Source organism: Trachurus japonicus, chromosome 2, assembly GCF_045865225.1.
Source record: "Trachurus japonicus isolate A0001 chromosome 2, Traja_1.0".
Lineage (NCBI taxonomy): Eukaryota > Metazoa > Chordata > Actinopteri > Carangiformes > Carangidae > Trachurus > Trachurus japonicus.
Genome location: NC_140908.1, coordinates 4,493,252 through 4,513,960, shown reverse-complemented (window position 1 = coordinate 4,513,960; position 20,709 = coordinate 4,493,252). Strand labels below are relative to the sequence as shown.

General features: G+C 43.5%; 2 protein-coding genes across 4 annotated transcripts in view; both read right to left on the bottom strand.

Annotated features, from left to right (window-relative positions):
* Positions 1–8,485, bottom strand: part of LOC146990645 (nck-associated protein 5-like) — a 120,639-nt gene extending 112,154 nt beyond the window's left edge. For all 3 annotated transcript variants that reach the window (XM_085796551.1, XM_085796561.1, XM_085796604.1), the window contains exons 1-2: positions 8,341–8,485; positions 620–722 (exon numbers count right to left, since the gene is read on the bottom strand). In XM_085796551.1, the coding sequence (XP_085652677.1) occupies positions 620–722; positions 8,341–8,471 (234 nt within the window). In that variant the 5' untranslated portion in view covers positions 8,472–8,485. The remainder of the gene's footprint in view (positions 1–619; positions 723–8,340) is intronic.
* A 6,321-nt stretch (positions 8,486–14,806) lies between these two features.
* On the bottom strand, positions 14,807–20,057 carry gpd1c (glycerol-3-phosphate dehydrogenase 1c). Its single transcript, XM_085796539.1, has 8 exons — positions 19,948–20,057; positions 19,185–19,362; positions 18,534–18,674; positions 18,210–18,348; positions 17,939–18,051; positions 17,625–17,858; positions 16,796–16,902; positions 14,807–15,450 (listed from the first exon to the last, which is right to left on the bottom strand). Exons 1-8 carry the CDS (start codon positions 19,986–19,988, stop codon positions 15,354–15,356), a joined length of 1,050 nt encoding a protein of 349 aa, XP_085652665.1. The 5' UTR covers positions 19,989–20,057; the 3' UTR covers positions 14,807–15,353.
* Positions 20,058–20,709: the final 652 nt, after the last annotated feature.

Here is a 20,709-nt window from a genome sequence, read left to right as displayed (position 1 = left end):
AAGTCTTAATGCTCGGACCTTGGAGTAACAGTGACATTTTCCCTTCCCCCCCCCCCCCTCCAATATAATACCAAAGTAATTCATCCACGCTGATCTTAAGACGTTTGACATTTTCTTTCTGTTAAAAAGCCTCAGCATAAGTGGCTGCTTCCTGGGGAAAGTGCAGGAAGTGAAGGAGTTTCATTCCCAAGGGAATAAACAAAGGACAGAATGGATAGCGAGTGTGAGCGGTGCTCGCCACATACATACACAACGTTTGAGGAGTCAAAAGAGCGCCACCTGCAGAGCTCCGTGGATGGAAACAAACTGCGTCACCAACGTGGGACTGGATGGGAAATGCAGTCCAAACAAACAACGACCAAGACAATGCCATTCAATCACAATCACAAATCCTATGAGTTATTTCTCTAAAGAAAGATTTCAAAGTTGATGCAATAACAAACTGTATCATGTAAAAGCAGATGATGCAGCAATTTTTAGATAAAAGAAACTTCTTCCCATTTGCCTTTGGGGGAGAAGCTAAACTCCAAGAGGTGTTTTCACAATGTCTATTTCCTCTCTCATTGACCTAACATCCACTGGTGTTGTAGGGGTGGGGGTGTGGGGGGGTTTGACTTACCGGCAGGCCGCTGTCCATAGACAATCTCTTTAACTGCTCTCTCTTCTCCAGGTGTCTGTTCATGGTCCCTCTGCCCCGCGGCGATCCACACACCTGGGAAGCCCTGGAGGGAGGGAGGGCGGAAAAAAAAGAGGGGGGAGGAGTGAGAGCGGGGAGAAAGTCAACAAGCGTCAAAGCTCATGTCCGGCGGCCAGGTCACGTTTTCCGCTGTTAAGAGGGCTTTCACCTTTTATATGAGATCAGAGTCCAAGTGAAGAGCAGCAGCGGAGGCAACTTGCTGAACTAACCCTTCTACTTCCCCTTTCACTTTCCATTGCAGTCAAGTATGGACTCCTCCTCAGGCCTGACAGGACTCTGGGACCACTAAGCTCCAGCTAGATCTTGCTGCTTGCTCTCGGCGTCACCCGGGCATCCCACCCTCTAACCCAACCCCAAACCCCAAGCTTCAGCCCTTTTGTTTTTCTAGGCCTCTCCAAACAGCGCTGGGAACCAGTCCGACCTGGCCTGACTGAGGCCACAGCAGAAGATAAACACTTCACTTCACGCATACTACTTCTTTACAAAGAGCCCCACGGCTTTAGACTGGCTGTGGTGGTGCGCAGGGTAAGCACAGCACTTCCTCATTTGGTGAAGGCAAGGGTCAAAGGTCAGCTGACGGACGCCTGAGGGTCAGAGACCTTCTCTGTGAAACACAGACTGTATTACTGAGTGCATGAATGCATGGATAAACCCTGTGTCTTACGTAACCAGACTGACAGAGACAACACCTAAATCAGGTTATTCAGACAAAGTTAGGATTAATTTGGTTATTTGATGCCCATCTTGTTTGGGAGATTCTCAAACTAATATAACTTAAAGGGATAGTTCAACACTTTGGCAAATTTGCCTGTTGCCATAATCCCTATAGTCATAGCAGTAGGTTCATTACCTTTAATTATCAGTGCATGTTTTTTGAGATCAGCGGGGCAGAGACGCAAGCTGCTCAGCGAACACAATGGAGGTGAATGGTACCAGTCCACTGTCCCTCATCAAACTCATCAAATACACAATCCAACAACTCCAAAATGCTCTGGTGGACAAGTTGTGACCTGCACATTCATCACGCTATGAAATAATAATGTAACATTACAAGACAGAGTTGTTGGATTGTGTATTTGATGAGTTTGATGAGGGGCAGGAGACCTGTACCATTCTCCTCAATTGTATCTGCAGCTCGCATCTCTTCCCCACGGATCCAAAAAAAATGAAGAAATGAACCTACTCCTATGACTATAGGGATTATGGCAATAGGCGGATTCGCCAAATTATTGAACTATCCCTTTAAGAACATATTTTTGTTTTTAGATAATCTTCTTTTTCGTGGGAACTGTTGCAAATAAACTTTGTTCAGAATGAGGCAAACCTGCACAAATCCTGTTTTTTTTCCCCCCAGACTCAGTAATGTTTACGCGCTTCACAGACCTACTTATGCAACCGTTCCTCCCAAACAGCATCCCAGTGCCCCTTTTGCATCTGCTGTGGGCTGTATCTGTTACACCCTGTCTACAGCTTCGGCAGCGTGACTGCACTTGTCAAACATCCCCACACATCAACATGACATGTTCCATCCACTGCCAATCTGCCCATGTCCAAACTTATTGACATGAAGCCGCGCATGCACGTCGTCGGCCCTGCTGCGCTTATAAGTTTTCATCCAGACCTGATGTTATATCTCTAAACACGACGCAGTCTAGCAGTCTGCCCCCATTTTAGAACGCCCCCCGGCTAATCTGGAGTAGAAGGAAGTTGTCTAATCAGTGAACAGGATGTGAAAGGGAATGCCTTTAATGACACAGAAACATCAGAGTCCTGCCTGTCTCTCTCTGTCTCTCTGGCTTTGTAATGGCTAATTGTGCGAGTGTGTTTGCATCAGATGAAATAGTCTGGTCTATGTTTAGATTACATTTCAGTTTGGTCCCTTTTCCGCTGGAGATTAGAGGAGGAAGTAATCCCTTGGATGCAGAGATAGGAGGGGGCGTTATAGGAAATTTAGAGTAAATGATTAAAATGGATTATAGCACTGCGCCTGATTGCCTAGACTCAATATGGAAAAGACTGACTGCATTTTCCTTAGGGTATAGAAAGTGCGAGGGATGAGGTAGTGCATGGATCGGAAGTGATAGGGATTAAGCAAACATATTAAAAGCCAGATATCAGGGGCATTCAGATAAGGGTGAGCGATAAAACCGAGGGAACCTCCTACCTTTGACAGTCAAACAACAAACCAATCCACGCTTAGTCTTTATCAGCTGCCCTTAAACTCCACCAGGCTGATCTGAGTTCACATGTCAGATCCCTGCAGCAATGAACATGCAGTAGTTGTCGGTGTGGTGTGGTTTGATTTCACTCTCCATCTATTTCCCAGTTACTTGGTTTTAAGGGAAACTATGCAAGTCTGGTGGTTGCTTTTCCGCTGTTTTGCTAACCCTCCCCCTAGCCATGTGCATTTGTTTACAATGAAGCCAGTGAGAATCAATCAATAGAGTGGTACATAACGTTATATACGTATATCATATACGATGTTATGATGTGTATATTTTTGTTGGAACAAGTTACATGTCATTTATTAAACCATCACAATTACTCCAAAACTGTGTTAATTAAGGTAAAAATCTAGCAAAGGTAAGGTAAAAATCCTGCATACTGTAGCTCCTCTCTAATGGAAATAAAACATCGGCCATGTGCCATTTTAAATATGCAGTGACACTGGTTTGGTGACTTCCAGCAGATGGGAGTTACACATCACATCACAAAAATAAATGCAGCCCTGCCTGCATTTATGATGCACCTATAGGGCCTCTGTCTGTGCAGCCCCCGGCCCGTTCACAACTGTGCTCCCTCCTTCCTGTTTTCCCTGTGATTTACACCAAAAGCAATTACTGATATGTTAAACCGGTCCTGGTGTTGACCTACGCCGAGTGACACGCGTCGACGCCTATAGTCCACACACACGCACACATACACACACGGCCTCCAGCCGGCCCGTCCAGCCAGTCGGCAAACCAGCCAGTGGGGTGGAAAGGATATAATCAAAGGAGGCCAGGAGGACGCTGACATCTGGGAGTCTTTGTGCTGTAGGCCTAATTAGATGCCAGGGTGAAGGGAGGAGGAGGTGCGGCAGGATGGTGTGTGTGTGTGTCTGTGTATGTGGAGTGGGGGGGTGACGGTGTGTGTGTGTGTGAGTGTGAGGTAGAGGGGGGGGAGACTCTCTTTTTTAACATCTGCTCCAGGAACAAGAGAGGACCCAGCTGAGGTCACAGAGCCGCAGACAGCTCCAAACTACAACAGGGATAATGTGAGGGGATAACAGCTTAATGATAACACTTAAACCCATTGAGAGATCGCTGTACTGAAAACAGACTGTGAGCCTCATGGATAAACGGTGATAATAAGCCCAGATTGGCCATGAATATGGATGGTCATGACTCAGATTTGATACTGTTCCTTTGTAAGCTGAGGAGAATTAGGCAGCTGTGCATTTATTGCAATCACTGCCCTTTTACTGGGACTCTTATCTGCGTTTTTTTCTAAGTTGGGAATAATCCTGCACATACAGTAAGTAGCTGGCCTGTTTGCTCCACCCCTCTGGCTTTTGACTTCTAAGTGTTACAGAGACCGCACTCTGCCACAAGTGACAATGCTGCCCTTTGTACCCACTACAGTCTGCCTTTCACCCACGCATATTCTCATTTCACACTATGCAAAGAGTCACCACAACTAAGAAATCTTTGTCACGGTAAGTTCAAACACAGATATCGAGTGACTTGAACTTTGGCCCTTCTTCCCTTTAAATAAAACCTGTCATTGAGGAATAAGTGCGGCGGAATTTGCAATAAAGAATTTCCTCAGGTCTGTACATGAATAGAAAATACATTGAGTGTTTCTTTGTGGGTCAATTTAGTCATGGGTTATACATTAAACCGCAACAATAAAGATGGAGCAAATAAATGTAGGTAAATATTTAAATGGCCATCTGGAGGAAAAGAATGAGGGATGGAGAGAGCCAAGGAGTCCAGATTCCAGACGTGCATTTTGCATGAGTTTTCAATTAGCATTCACATCTATTACAAATCCTTTGGAAAACACAGAGAATCTCAAAAAAACGAAAGCCCCCGGGCTAAATAGTGACTCAAACCTCTGTGATCAATAACCCACTGCCCCCCTAACCAAAAACAAAAAAGAAGAGCGATGCCAGGAAGTGCCAGTTCCTGAAAATGGATGGTGGAGTGTGTGTGTGTGTGTGTGTGTGTGTGTGTGTGTGTGTGTGTGGTGGGGATTCAACATTGATTGGTGCACCCCCTTTGCCCCAGGAACCAATTCATTTTGTCTCTGCCTGCCTTGAATGAGGGGAAGACTGAAACGGGGTCAGAGCCGTGGCATCCCCCACGGTACAGAGCCCGGCTCTCTTTATTTTTCCTCTGAATGATTCATCCAGATTGCCATGTCCGGGGAGAAGAATGAATGACCGGGGAAGATTATACATCGGAGCCTCGCTTTTAATTCGCCAAGGGAAGTGGGAGGGGACTATGGGGGTGCTATTACTTTCCATTCACTGAGGAGAAAATTGAAGCATGCAAGTGTCTGATGTGGGGTTTTAATGTGCAGAGAGAGAGAGAGAGAGGTCCATCTGTATTCTAGCGGCACAGATGGTCTATGCTGATCGGATGTTTTGAGTCCCTCTGCTGGCCAGCCTGTCTGATCCTGCCTCTGCATGTGTCCCCGGTACAGTTGGCACCACCAACTGTAGCCTGGCACAGCCTGACGTGGAATTACAGTGTCTGAGAGCCTCAAACAATAAGCCATACTTTGCACCGCTCTGTTGTTTTATACTCTGTCAGCAGCAAACCAATCATTAGGCTCAATGTTATGTCTTTTTCAAAAAGAAAAAAAAAAGAAATTTAAAGTGTGCATTCACAGCTGCTGCCACGGTGCATCAGTGTTTGTGCCATGTTGCTAATCATAACATGTTTTAACATTGAAGTATATATCACGTAGCTGTGAAAATGAGAGGCTTAGCGTCAAGGCTAATAGGTCAATTTAACAGTCTCCTTTAAATTAATGCTGATGCTGCAGCACAATGCCCCCTTATGTGACTATGTGTTCTTCTTCATCATTTTAATCACATTAATCAAGGCCCGTCTGAACACGTGCGCATATTTAGCATTTTTTGAGATTGTGCTGCACAAGCCTGTTTGTTTTTCTGCTTTTTAAACCACATTATTATGGAAACATAGACTTCTGGTGCAATGAAAGGGGGTTAATTGTACATTATCCTGCTCATGAATAGTCACATTATTGTACACGTAAAAAATAGAGGCTTTGTCTGCATTAGAAGGGTTTCTGTATACATGGTTATTTGCCAAAACAATGAAAAGAGGCAAATTCTTTCATTTTGGGAGCTGAAACGAACAAACGTCAACATTGTTTCCTCGGTAAATGGCTGCAATTTTCTGTCAATCAGCTAATCATTTAACAAAACAGGGCCACCATGCTCTTCTGTCAAGCGCTTAAAGGCAGGGATAGCATGACTGAGTAGACATGATCCTCCGAATGTGCAAATGAAGCCACTCATTATGTTTTTACAGTCGCAAAGCTATGAGACATGCAGGAGCACTGTGAGGCATTTGTAAATCACTCGGTGCATGTTTGCAATAAAGAGACAGTTATGTGACTAGAACGAGCTCTGCATTTTTAATCAACTGTGCTTATATTCCCTCTCATCACCAGATGCTCCAGTTCTGTCTTGGAAAGTATTCTCCACATTTGTATGTTATTTTTTCCTAAAGCAATATATATTTAACAGGCTGTCATTTTGAAGAGTATATTATCAATATTTGACTTCGGCAATCATAGAGAAGACTGAAAAGACTTGTTCTCAGATGTTATACTATGCAAACACCTAAATTACTTCCTACACTAACTGATGTCAAACAAGATAAAGGGAAATAATCTACTAAAAGAAAATGTGTTTCTCAGACACTTTTAATGATAAAGATTCTGCCAGAACTTGTCTAAGCTGCTTTAAATCTTGTTTGGTTTAGTTGGGAGGCAATTTAATGTGGGGGTTTTATAAAAAACGGAAGAGTTGGAGGTCTGGTTGAAAAAACAATGAGTGCAGCAATGTCGTCATCCTGTTCATGAGGGGAGTCCCTGCAATTCCCCGAGCTTATCCCACCAGATGCGTAGGATGCTTTAATATACATCCTGGAAAAAATTTCAGCTCGGCTTCCTGTCGTGGGACCCTTCACTCCAACCCAGCGTGCTTTCAGCGGACAGCCTGACTCTGCGCTGAACTCTCCCATGATAGCGTTTCAGGTAGAAAAGAAGACAGGAAAATATACTCCAAAGGCCCAGGGGTGATGCAGCAAGCCAAGAGAGGGCAGAGGAATTTTTCCGACTGTTATCAAAATACACAACTGTGCCCCCCCTACCCCTCTCACTTTGGTATGTGAGCATCGTGCAATGGGCAATGCACTAAAAGAACTGAATGCACACAAGCTCATCAGCAGGCTGCTGCACGCTGACAGCTTGGGATACAAGAGTGTGTGTTGTTTACCCTAGGTGTTTTTTCTCACGTCGCTTGACAACATTTCTCTCAGTTTGAAAACAGCATTTCAAAACAAAGGGCAAGCTTTGCAACTCACTAATTAGTAATTACCTGTTTGTCACCAGTAAAAGAAATACTACTTTGTATGTTTCCTTGTTTACATCACCTTGTGTCACATGTTGACACTTCACTGAGCCAAGTTAAAACACTGCTATTGCTTGCTTTTGTGCATGCTGCTAATAAATACAGGGTCTACATCTATAGCTATCTGACATTATACTGCATTACTATCATTTTTAAACGGTTATTGACATCTATTACATGTTTGTTTGTGTTGTGCTCCTGGGATAGCTACTTACCTAATCTAGCTCTTGAATAGGCTGAGGTAACTTTAGCTAACAAGCTATGCAGTTGTCCACTTGTTTCTGTGGGAGAAAGACATTAATAAGGTAACATTATCCCTCCCGTTATTATTAATTTTGCTCATTTTATCTTTACAGTTCAATTTCTAGTTTTTACAAAGTTTTACCCAAAGTTTTCACTGGTCTTTGCAATATCCTGTTTAACTCCATTGATATGTGCTGCGGCTAATTAATTAGCTAAGTGGCTACACCTGTTGGTTATTTTAATGGTTTGTCAGCAGTAAATTAACGGTTGTGTTTAGCTAGCTAGCGTTTATTTGACTGACTCTTTTGTAGTGTTTACATAAGTTTGCAGAATGTAAAGCACCGTAAATTGCTTTTGCTTGTTTAATGCTGAACAGAAAACTTTAAAACATATGTTCACGGTTCAGTTTTTGGGCTCAACTTAGGCTAACTTTAGCTTATCATGTAAACAGACAATTCCGGCTGGTTTTCTCGGTCCTAGCTTAAACCATACAAGGTAACGTTAATGGACTTTAAATTGGTTTTAATTGACGCTTCTTTGTTTTTGCACAATTATTAGTTTTATTAAATTCTACTTGCGAATATTTGTATAAATTGCCAACAATCCCATCACGCTAATGCTATGCGCGCAATTTTGCTTAATTCTCAGGAACGCCATGAGTGGATGTGAAATTGTTCTGTGCAGCAGCTTCCCCATAATTAAAGAAGACAAGTCAGAAGACAAACAACACGCAGGAGTCCACACTTACTCTGCGCCGGCCGGATCCTCTCCACTCAACAGGTCTGTAGCCAGCTCTGAAGCCTCAAGTCTCTCTGAGGTGTTTTCGTTAGGAAGACAACGTGATGATGTGGAATTTCCTTTGATGGCAGCTGAAAACATACTGTCGTAAATGCCCCCCCACCCACACCCATCCACCCCTCCTGTTGCAGAGAGCGTGAGGAGGGAGGTGGTTGTTGTAGGGGTTGTAGGGATAAATAGGGGGGTGCGTGGGGAAGGGTGGAAAGCCACGCACAAACACACGCACGTCTTAAACTTACTGCCAGTGCTGGAAGTCTGCAGCAACACCCAGTAAAGACTTGTAAATAGAAAGGAGGGAGGAGGAGGTGGAGGAGGGAGGCAGGGAGGCAGGGTGGGGCGGGAGGATAAGGAGAGTGAGAAGAAGTTCCACATTACATCACCAGCAGCTGTTGACAGGCCTGTGTTTATTAACTAACTGCCAGGGCTGCAGGAGTCACAACACATGCCTCACGCTCTCTCTCCCTCTCTCTCACACACACACACACAGCTCCACTAACACTAGACAAGACAGGACAATTGCTCACTTGCCTCCAAAATAGTTGGTAGACAAACATGCAGTTATGTTGCAAGCACCGACAATTTGCAGACACGTGGATGTGTGTTTTCTTTTTTTGGGGAGGGGAAACACACACAGAGAGAAAAATACAGCTATTCTTGGAATCGCTCAGTTCGATTTTTTGCTATTCCACTGCTTCTGCTAATAGTGTTACCTGTCATCTGTCTCCACTGGCTGTGAGACTTGCTGACTGGGCTAGAGGAGCAGTTTTCCTGACTCAGATAGCACTAACTGTAATGGTATTACTGCAAAGAGAGAGAGCTGCTGTTGCATTCCTCAAGTGTCTTGGCTTGGCAGACTCCCCAGCCTCTTAGCTGAGCCTGTGTTTCTCTCCCTCCTCTTCTCTGCCTCTCTCTCTCTCCTTTCTTGCCTTCTCATTTAAATGGAGGCACATGACTCTCAGCTTTACTGCCAAGTAGACTTCTTTATGCCGGCCGGGAGCCACCAGCGGTCTGCTTTTCATCGGCCTCTCTGCAGGGTACTCCTCAGTGCGCTGCATTCCTCACTGCCACCCATCCCTGCAGCCCGCAAGACGCAAGGATGTGAAATCAACCTTATCCCTGATGTCATATTTAGTTTGTCTTTTTCATTTTTGCATTTGATTTTTTGCAGAATGCATCCAAATCAAAAGTAAACTTCTTTTTTTTCTTGTCTCTGGATGACAGAGCCCTTCAGCTATAGCTGAGAACCTCCCACTGTAGGTCATCCATAACCACTGTGAACAAATGCTCCGCTTCAGCCCATCTCTGCCACATTCCTTGTGGTCTCAAATGCAATAATTTCTCCCGTAATTCCATTCTGTTGTCGCATTCTTCCTCTATAAGCTCACAGCATTGCAACATTGTTCACTCAGAGAGACAGAGCGAGACTGAGTAGGCTGACGACATTGCAAGACTTCGGGCCGGGGAGAGCCTGAAAGATGGATGATTTCATAAATCACACAAAGAATCATTTGAAAATAATCTCTAAACCGTTTTGAAGCAAGACAAACGGCCAGACCAAGCAAATAACATCATCCCACGGTTGTCCTTTTTGGCACGGGCATTCAATTAAACCTAAATGTCAGCAACTAATCGGATTTTCTTTTTAAAAAAGTAGCATTGTATGAAATTGATTGGCATCAAATGTTATGAGGGAGAGGGGTAATGATATGTGGACATTGACCGTGTCATTGTCTGTTAATGTTTGATAATGGAAATCTTTGATTGCTTAATTGGAAACTTGTGATGTATTATTTTAATCTAATAGAAACTAGGAAATGCCCTAAATTAAAGGTTTTTCCCTTTTGCCAGATAACATTTTTTAATAATGGCTCAGTTTATCACGCAGACACATTCAGCTTTCAGACTACATGACAGAAATATTAAACAGTAATAACAGTTAATGCTTTTATTTTTTGGTGACTTTTGGGGAAATGTCTTCACTGTCAGCGCTCTTAGTTTGACATTTCTACAGATAAGTCATAAATCTTAAAGCCTGTCAGATACAACAACACAAGAACCATTGTGCATGTGTCTCGTCGTTAGTGTGTGCACACATGCAAACGTGTGTGTGTTCTTATCAAAAGCAAACAAAAAAAAGTTCAAATCCGCTCTCCTTCCTAAATCACATCCTGTCCTCCGTATCTTCCCCCTCCACACGTCTGATGTGTTCTTATCTTGAAATAAGGAAAGAAAAACACAATTTCTTCTCTCCTCAGCTCTTATTTTTTTATATTTATTGTCAAGTACCACAACTCATCACTTTGGCATCAAGGGAAACCTGTCAGAGCAAGCATTTGGGCATCAATCTGACCAGTTTAATGGTATATTTACATAAACTGGGATCTACAGAATGGCTCGAGAGTCCCCTCTCAGCCAAAACCTTCCACATGCATTGTTGTGCACGTGTGCTTTGTGCCCTGAGAAGGCAGCAGGGAGGTAATGGCTAATGATCCTTGAACATGCGTCTTGACCTACACCACATCCGGATCCATTCCCGGGCAAGAGGTCTCACTCTTTCATGTCACAACATCAGAGCCCTGCAGGAGCACTGAGGAAACGATTGGTGAGAGAGAGGAAGGCCGTATATATTCCGCAGCAGGTCAGAGCGGATGCAAACAGGCGGGTCAATTAAAGCTTTTAGTATGGATGCAATGACTTCTGGAAGTGCCGGCGCTTTCACATGTATTTTAACATGCAATGCACGCACAGCTATAAAAGTTACAGCTACAAAAACTGAAAGTAAACAAGGAAAATAACTCTGACATGCACTTGAATTGAAACTTCTGAAGTAAACTACACAAATATGGCAAGGCACACTGGGAAATGCATAAAAGCTGTTTACAGTATCACCCCATCTCCTTTAAAATGCTGCTTTATCATTCAACCATAATGCCTCCCTTTGGATTGCTCGCTGCATTTGTGGTTGAGGCCTGTCTACCTGATGTGGCTTGAACTCATGTTCATGTGGGCCCAGGACTAATTTACATGCGCGATTGCTGGAAAACGCATTGAATCCGATCAGAGTTGTGAAAGGATCACCGAGTGATTGGAGCCTCCCCTGTGAACGGTCGCTCCGAGGAACAGGAAGTGGCTCCGTGCATGGCCCACGCTACGCTGACATGTTGGAATGCCACATCAATGTTATTTGCAGCTGCACTGGGAACCCGGCGACGTCCCCTTTCACATCGGCAGCCCGAGAAAGCATCTTTATGTGCATGTAAGCGTGGACCCAAGAGAGAGCAGTGCAGTACATACGGTAAAGATTTCATCTTCCACAAATCAGGGAGAACCGGAGAGTTTGCGCTGATGTCAGCTACTTTGAGTCCACAAGGAGATCAAGCAAAGGAGATTTAGATGAATGGGCATGTTATGCAGAAATCGAAAAAGAGAGGAGACATTATCCAACTTTGACTTTGTCAGCCCTTTGTCTGGTCAGACATATATTGTAGTAATAAATTGCGGTTACTCTCCTGATGCTGTTTTGTGGATCCACATTAGGGCTGATAGTATTTCATATCTAATCAAAGTGCTTTTTCACTATTTTCTTTTAAGCAGCAAAGCGGACCGGGCGCCACGCCAGGTTTTTACTGTACAAACTGATTTAATTTCATTGAATTATGGTCAGCGATTTCCTGACGTGGACCGCTTCCCATTTGTCTCGTCTCCGTCCATCCCCCGGCTGTCCAGGAGAATCGATGGCTGTCCAGAGGGAGTGAGGGACGTGACGCGCCGTATCTTATGGCTGTCCCGTGCAATGTTTTTTATTTTTTTTCCACTCTCCCTGAGGTAAGAGGATGAGAGAGTCAAACAAATGGGCCTTGTGTTTTTCCTCTCCCTGTGTTTGTATGCAGTACCACAACCAGCAGGCTCTCTGCCAAGTTCTCCTCCTCCTCTCCCCCCCAGACTGCAAAAGCAAAAGACAAACCGGGGCAACCACCGCCACCGTTCCCTTCACCTCCAACCCTGCTCCCCTGGCTCCCCTCCTCTTTCTCTTTCTCCCCTCATCAGAGCGCTGGTGAACAACAAAAGGAAGGCAAAGAGACCAAATCCACGCGAACGTGCCCAGATTAGGCCAGGGTGATGATGATGAAGATGATCGGGCAGAGGTGAAGGCTGAGGGGGGGAGGAGGATTAGAGTAGAGGAGAAGGAGTGGCTGTTATTTCACGGACAAGACCCGAGTCGGTGCCCTCCGCCGCTGAGCCGACGCCAGCTGGGACGAGGAGTGGCATCCTTTTCGCTTTATCTCTTTTGGTTTTTCTAATGTTTTCAATGAGGCCATTGTATGAGCTGGAGGAAGGATATGAGGTCCCATTTGGCCATCATTGACATGTAAAGAGAGCGTGGCGGTGACAGCTGACGAGATCAGTGGCCTGTAATTAGCTGAGAATGTCGGACAGACTCTCTCTAGACCCTTCTGTGCCAAACACACACACTCCACCTAAAACATAGGAGATATAAAGATGCAAAAGACCACTAAACTAGGAAAGCCTGGAGGTAAAATTATGAGTTATCTATTAGCCTATGTGTGAGGTTTCACACTGACGCAAACCTTCTCTGGGTGCTATAAATCTAAAGGCGTGAAACATGTGGTCTGGCCCCGGGGTGGCCCACATATATATATAGTATATAAAAAAAAAACTAAAGCCCTGCAATGCTCAGGGGAGAAGTTTGGCTGTACAACTGAGACATTCATCTATGGGATACACAGGTGTGATAAGCCGACTGTGAACAGCCCAGTCTGAACACACCTCATAAATCACAAGAAATATAACCGAGGAGCGCGTTAATATGTTTTTAAGACGTGTAGCTTGATATGACCAGTTGTGACTCTGGGTTTAAACTTGCATGTGCTTATTTCAGCTGCCTTTTCACACAAGTGCATTCACTAGCAGCGAGTTGAAGGGTGCTGAATCCGTTTTAATTATTCAAAAAACAGATCTGCCTTGAGTGAAATAGAGGTGGATGGGATTGTTTGTGCCGACTTAAAAACAGCAGACAGCGTTCTTGTTGCAGTGAACTGTCAGCAGCTTGCTTAAGACTTTTTTCCTCTTTAGAAAGTTGTCCCTTTGTAATTCAACTCCCAAGCCCAACACACAGCTCCCCCTAAAACCACAAATTATTGTTTTTATGTTTCTCTTTCCTCACGAGTTTAACAAAAAGAGATACAAGATGTTAAACAGTCTTCTTAAGAAGTGTTGAAAGGTGTATTTTTTCACTTTGGACGGAGCCAGGCCGGCTTCCAATCCTCACGCCAAGAGAAAAAACTGACATTGATCCTCTCATCGCACTGTTAGAAAGTGGGCAGATAGAAGAAAAAGACAGAGCTCACTTCTAGTGCTGCTTTAAGGTACTGAAGCACAGAGATACGTGTAAATCTACGGACCTCTATCCATGCTGTTCCGCCATTATTCTCGGATGCCCAAAGGGCCTCCGAGCAGAGGACAGTGTATCTGTGTGCGCGTGGGGTCGAGGGGGTACCAACAGACAAGTTACCGTGGTGATTAAGCTCCTCTTTCAAGCCGAAGGTGGGCCTTCTCTTTGAAAACGGAGGATCTGGGCTTGTGTCAAAACCACCACAAGGGTCTCAGCGCTCGCTCAAAAACCCCACCGATGACAGTTGCTGTTGGGAGATGAAGAAGATCCATCCCACTGGAGGGAACGTCGACCTGCAGGACACATCGCTCCCATGGGAACCTGAGGGAGCTCCTGGTGGACCCCTTTGTGGCCCCCTTATAACCGGTGCCTCTTCCAATGAAGCCTTTGATGTCCTGGGATCTGGGCAGCCATGGACGTGGAGCACTGTTAGCCTGAAGGGGGAGATAGCTTGGACAGACACCCACCAATGAAAAGATGGAGAAAGACAGACTCAAAGAGAAGAGAAAGATTCATCTTCGGCGTGTAAAGGTTCACACAACCCCAAATAAAGAGGTCTCACAAACGCCACGCTGACGTCATACAGGGTGCACGGCTGAAACAGAAGCACAAGGACACCGTTTGTTCATTAATCCTCTCTTTCATACCGAGTTACTGCGACCCGTCCCTCGTGGGAATCAGTTTCAACCCTGTGACTGTGAGATCAAACACACAACTCCATCGCACGGTGCGCGAACACAGGTGTGAACATCTGGGTGTAGGTGCAAGTTCCCATATCAGAGAGCTGCGTGCAGTATTTTGCATGTGAAAACAAAAAAGGACCGAGCAGCTTTCATTTATGATCAAACATCAGTCCTGTGTTTGCTGCCCTTTATGGAGATGAACCATCTTCATCTTCATCCATCACCTACAAACACTCATGTGAATAGTGCGCCCCCTTGTGACAGAAATTGGAGGAATAATAATACATATACGGCAGATTTACCTTACCTGGGTTCAGTTAGATTATTCTGGAATAAAACAAACCATTTCAAATCCATTTTTATTGAGAAAACAACTCCACACTTAGATTTTAAAAATTTGTTTTCAAGATTGTAAACACACTTCAATGTAGTGAATTTCAAGTTGGACAATGTTGCATTCATGTGCCACTGTACAAAAACAACATTTTATGGCAATTACGGTAAGAAGACAAGTGGAGTGGTCTGCCTTAGAGAGTTTTATACCCACCACTGTTATAAAATGCAGCTTATTTAGTATCATTTCTTTAATTATTTTACTTCCCTGCAGAAAAGACAAAAAGGATATAACAGAACCTTTCGCAAAAATAAGACCAAAATCAATTAAATACAGTTGCTTTTGAAGCTAAGGACAAATACATGTTCCTTTCTGAAATGTTATCGGTAAAAAAACAGTACAAAGTGCCAATGGTTGTGTTTGCTTGCTTTCTTTGCATTGTGCGTCTCTGCCTTGTGAATCTCTTTCACCCTCTAGTGATGGTAAATGGTCACTGAGGGAGCAGCAGTGAACCTGCCTGCAGACCGGTCACGTTACATGTGCTCAGGATGGCTCTGCAGACAGGTGATGAACTCCGTCACCTCCTTGCCCTCGAAGCAGATCTTATAGACGGCTGCGAAGAGAGGAAACCTATAGGAAAGAGAGTATTCATGTAAACGCTGAAATATTGGTGAAAACTACAAGCCTCAAATATCCAGATGACGCTAACCATGCTCAGACAGATCTTTATTCTAATATATGACCATAATATTATATACAGTATATATCGCCTTCTGGTCTGCATTGAGCCTTATTGTGCTGTTGTTCAGCCCTAATTATAAAAATTCACATAAAACACAGACGCATCAAAATGATCAAGGGAGTGAGGATGCCAAGTCCTTTACAATCAGTGTTAGATGTTTTTTGTTTTTTTAATATCACTAATGCAGATACTGTTGTTAGAATTAATGTTCAGAACCAAATTGCTGTGGTTAATTATATTGATTACAACATTTGGGGACAAAGCCAACATTATTGTTGAGCAGCTGTTTATACAAGGCTTGATGTAAAACAGGATGCGTGATAGGAAATACCATTGTTAATCATCTTATGTATGTGGATGATCTGGCAATCATTTCTCCCTCTAGTGCTGGGTTTCAGGAGCTGCTCAACATATGTTCAGAATATGGGGTAGAATTTAATGTTAGTTATAATGCCAAAAAGAGCTCTGTTATGATCTGTCGAACTAAAGGTGATAAGGAACTGGTGTTTCCATTATTATTATTATTATCAGGGAATGTGTTACCTTTTTGTCATACTGCTAAGTATTTGGAACACATCATCACTGATGATTTGTGTGATGATGAGGATATGTACAGGCAACGGCGTATTTTATATACACAAGCCAATGTGCTGAAACGTAAATTTTTCTGGTGTTCTAATGATGTTAAAATGAGTCTCTTCAGAGCATACTGTACCCCCCTTTATACTGCCCCCTTGTGGGTTAAGTTCAAAAAGGCAAGCATTCGCAAACTTCAGGTTGCCTATAACGATTGCCTACGAATTTTGATGGGAAAACCCAGGTGGTGCAGTGCAAGTGAGTTATTCTGTCAAGTGCGTGTAAATACTTTTCATGCTCTGTTGCGGAAATTGATGTATAAATTCATCTGTCGACTGAATGACACACAAAATTCTGTCTTAATGCTGTTGATCAATCCTGGACTCAGTGCTCTGAGATACCAGTCAGCCATGTGGAAACACTGGTATGACTGTCTCTTTTAAATTTGTATGTGTGTTTGTTTTTTTAATGGACCTTGAGTCTAATAATAAAGTCTATCTATCTATACAGAACCACACTTTGTATCCAGTTCATTATACCTGTGCAAACAAGTGAAGCCCAATATGACTCATCCGCCATAAAGAAGATGAATGATGCACAATCATTGTGTTGACATTGTCCTGTTTTAGCACTGAGGGAGATGGATGGAGGACTCACTTGTTGACTATGTCGTTCTTCTGCAGGATCTTGAAGACCTCAGCTGAAGTCTGTGGACCCTGAAGCTTCTGGCCGTTGAGCATTTCTGCCTCTAGCTCAACGATGGACTGAGGTACCAAACACAGACACACTCGATTAGTGACAAATTCTATGGATCTTCTAGCCTAGAAATCTAGACGCACCCTAGCGGCAGCAAATATATTTGCTCCACACGTCAGTCTAGAAACGAGCCATAGGAACTTTTTGAGTCTCAAACACCGTTTGTGTTCACCAATCACAGCGCTCTGTCTGTTTAGAGAGTCGTTGGGCGGGCTTAACGCCATGACGACATACTTGGAATGGTGAAAAACATGACAAGATGGCTTTGGCAAAGGAATCGTTTGAATCGGCGTTGGCATCAACTTTGAAAGAATTAAACTTGTCATTTTCTTTAAAAGTTGAGCAAGAAACTGCACTGAAGTCATTCATTTAGAAGAAGGATGTATTTGGTGTTTTGCCGACGGGATATGGGAAAAGTTTAATCTACGTGATCCTGCTCTTTGCTCTGATTAGTCGTAGCACTACCCTATTGGTGTAGAGGCAGTTTGAAAGTCAGCCTTCATCCCGCCCCCTGGATTGAGCCGAGGTCTACCGGTCGTTGCCAGACTATACATGTTTATGATACAGTCTGGCTTGTCAGGCTATGGATCTTCATTATTCATCTTTATCTATTGTTGTAAAAGTACCATGTCAAGTTTTTTAAACCACAAAACCAAACTCGAGAGCTCTGTCTTGGCAAACAACATAGTCAGCTTTTACGTAAAAATCACAATCCTCCGGTTCGACTCACCTTGGACGTTTTGACAAAGGCCTCTGCAACTTTACGGTTCCGTCCTCCGTAGCAGGTGGTGATGAGGTCGGCCACGCCGCAGCTCTCCAGGAAGGTGGAGGAGGTCACTTCGCCTTTGCAAAACAATTTGGCGAAGGCGACCATTTCCATCAGACCCAGCCTGATCACCGCTGCTTTGGTGTTGTCGCCGAAACCCAGGCCGTCGCAAAATCCAGCACCTACTGCCACGATATTCTGGGAGGGCGTAAATTAAAGTCATGGAACATATTTGCAGAAAAGTACCACAAATATTCACAATATGTGGCCGTATTTACCTTTAAGGCTCCACACAGCTCCACTGTGTCACTCTCTTGTACAACAGTGATGCGAAAGTTTGGTGTTTGAAGCAGCTCTTTGAAGATTTGGCCGTTTGCCTCGTTTTTGGCTCCTGTATTGAAAACATTTGTTAAAAAACACAATTAATGTCATTAAACACTCGTGCAAAGGGGAAGTAAGCGGTTGCCACACTGCTCAGTAACAGTTTGTGCGATTGAAAGATAAAAAACATTGATAATTGATAAGGATGAAAAAAAAACAGTGTCTAACCAATGGTGGTTTCACAGAACTTCTCATCTGCCACCTCGCTCGCGATGTTGGCCCCCATCAGGACGCTGACCTCGATCTCCAGTTTTTCTCGGATGATATCTGAGATGAGCTTCAGCCCGTCGGGTCCCTCATCTATACCCTGGATAATGACAATCAATGAGGAAGACTGAGTCACTGAGTTTCTGTGCAATACTTAGTGGTCTGGATGGGGTGGTGTGTTTCACAACTGCAAAATCCCATGATGCTGAGGCCACAGAGAAATACGAAGTGAAGTCAGGTGACAGTTTCCTCTTTTTGCCGCAAAGAACAATTGCAGTCTCTTACTTTGATGAGAGATATACCGATGGTTCCTTCTGTGATGTGAGGCTTGATCTGGTCACAGAGTTTGCCGATGAACTGGTGCGGGATCACAAACACGAGGACCTTTGCTCCTTTAACAGCCTCCGTGACGTCTGGGACAGCGACCTAGTTGGACATCAAAATAGGAGAGCTGAGTCCAAACAAACGGCAACCTCTGCAAAGTTTTTGCCTTTTCATTGCTATTATTATCAATAATTTAGAGCGGATAACGGACAGTAACAAAGGAACTAGAAAGGAAACTCCAAATAAAACCAAAATATTAAGATTACATCTTTAAAATGATGAAACAACTGGTCTAGAAAGAAGCACAAGCTCTTTCTCCTCAAGATTCTCTGATGATGTTTGACATCACTGAGTAATAAAGCAACTTGTCTGATTAACTACTCAGTGTTTACTTACATTAGATGGTTACATTTAATTAAATCCAGTCAATGACACACAAAATATGGGTCAAAGTTAAGTTATCTTATCAGTGTAACCGTATTACTGTACAGTCAAAGCATGTTTCCAGATTGCAGTGAATTACATAACCTGTCCTGTGGACACATGAGATGGGCTGGGCGATTAAAAAGATAATGCTGCTGTTGGAAAACCTCTGTACACTTTTGTACTTACCACATTCCTGGGCAGTTTGTGGCCTGGAAGATATTTGACATTTTCATGGTCTGTATTGATGATCTCCGAGAGCTTCTTCCCTTCGACCATTTCTTCAAACACCCACATGTTGACCATGGGGTCGAAGCGGTTGGATGCTTTCACATTGTGCCCGATGATTTTGGCAATGGAGGAGCCCCTGTAGTAAGTATTGTTTTATATGAAAAGAAAGAAAGAAAGAAAGAAAGAAAGAAAGAAAGAAAGAAAGAAAAGATACATTCACACTGTCAATAACAATGTCATGATAAAACATTGGTGCATGGCAGAGAAAATTTTCCATCGAACATCCAAAGGTCGTTATTAACACGCCTCATTAAAGCCCTTTCCTGCTGCAGCTTGCAGGTTGCCATAGTGCATGCTGCTGTCCAAAGGCAGGTTTTAACAGCAAAGCTTATTCAGGTGAACACTTTTTGTGTCTCCAGGCTGGAGGGTAACAGCTGGAAACAGCCCAGATGTGATGGTTTTGGTGAAGTAGCCTATTACACCAGACTCTGACAGGGGAGCCAGGATAAGTTTGGCTGTAAATGCAACAGCTGGAAGTTTTAGTTTCCCATTTTGGAGATGAGGATATTGCAAGAATGACATGTTGCCGGTTTGGGTCTAAAATCTGAAGTGACCGATCCTGCATTCAGTTCAGCGTCGATTGTGTGGAATCTAGACTAAACAAACACGATCTTGCTTCTGAGAGATATGCATCCCAAGTACACATGGAGAGATCGCCTACCAGTTTCCAGATCCAACGATGCAGACTTTCTTTCCAGGCATTTTGACAGTGGTTAGTCCTTCGGCTCGACAGCGCTGAGGGTCCTGTTGTTCTGTTTTTCCTCCGTCTTTGGTAACTTCCTCATACGCCCTGTGCATTTCTCCTCGGTTCACTCCTCCCCTCCGTCAACACGGATACACCTCTTACCGTGAGAAAAGAGGAAATCCCATTATAACAGTAACGATTGGAAACCTTATACACATTTATAATACTTAATTTTCCATTTCTTTATGTGTTTTTTTTATAAACATACACAATTCTCGTCCTTGCAGATGTGAGATAGTGATTGTGAGTGCACAAATAGGAAAGGAAAACATCATGTAGAATGCATTAACATTTAAGTAATCATTTATTATTAATTATTGACTGAGAATATCAGAACCCGTACGCGTTTTATCTTAAACCATCGGCGTCAAGCCGGACAGAGTACTTTAAAACACTTCCGGTCAAGAGGTTTTTTCAAAATAATGCTCATAGTGACACTCAGACGAACAAGCAAACAAACAGATAATACAGAATATTTACAGAAATATTTTGCAAATGTAAGCCAACTAGTTTTAAAAAGAAAAAAAGATATTGTCATCAAGGTGATAGCCTGTATTTGCTCCCATTTATCACATATTGATTTACTAAATATTGAACATAAAATACAGTAGGCTATATGGATTGGATTTTTCTTTGTACATGTATCAATCAACATTATACAGTAAAAGAAAGGTTTAT

Excerpts from the sequence above, each read along its gene's own strand:
- gpd1c (XM_085796539.1), bottom strand. The coding sequence starts at position 19,988 with ATGCCTGGAAAGAAAGTCTGCATCGTTGGATCTGGAAACTG. Across the intron at positions 19,363-19,947 it reads ATCGTTGGATCTGGAAACTG|GGGCTCCTCCATTGCCAAAA; the intron begins GTAGGCGATCTC and ends TACTTACTACAG. Across the intron at positions 18,052-18,209 it reads GTTCTGTGAAACCACCATTG|GAGCCAAAAACGAGGCAAAC; the intron begins GTTAGACACTGT and ends TTTTCAATACAG.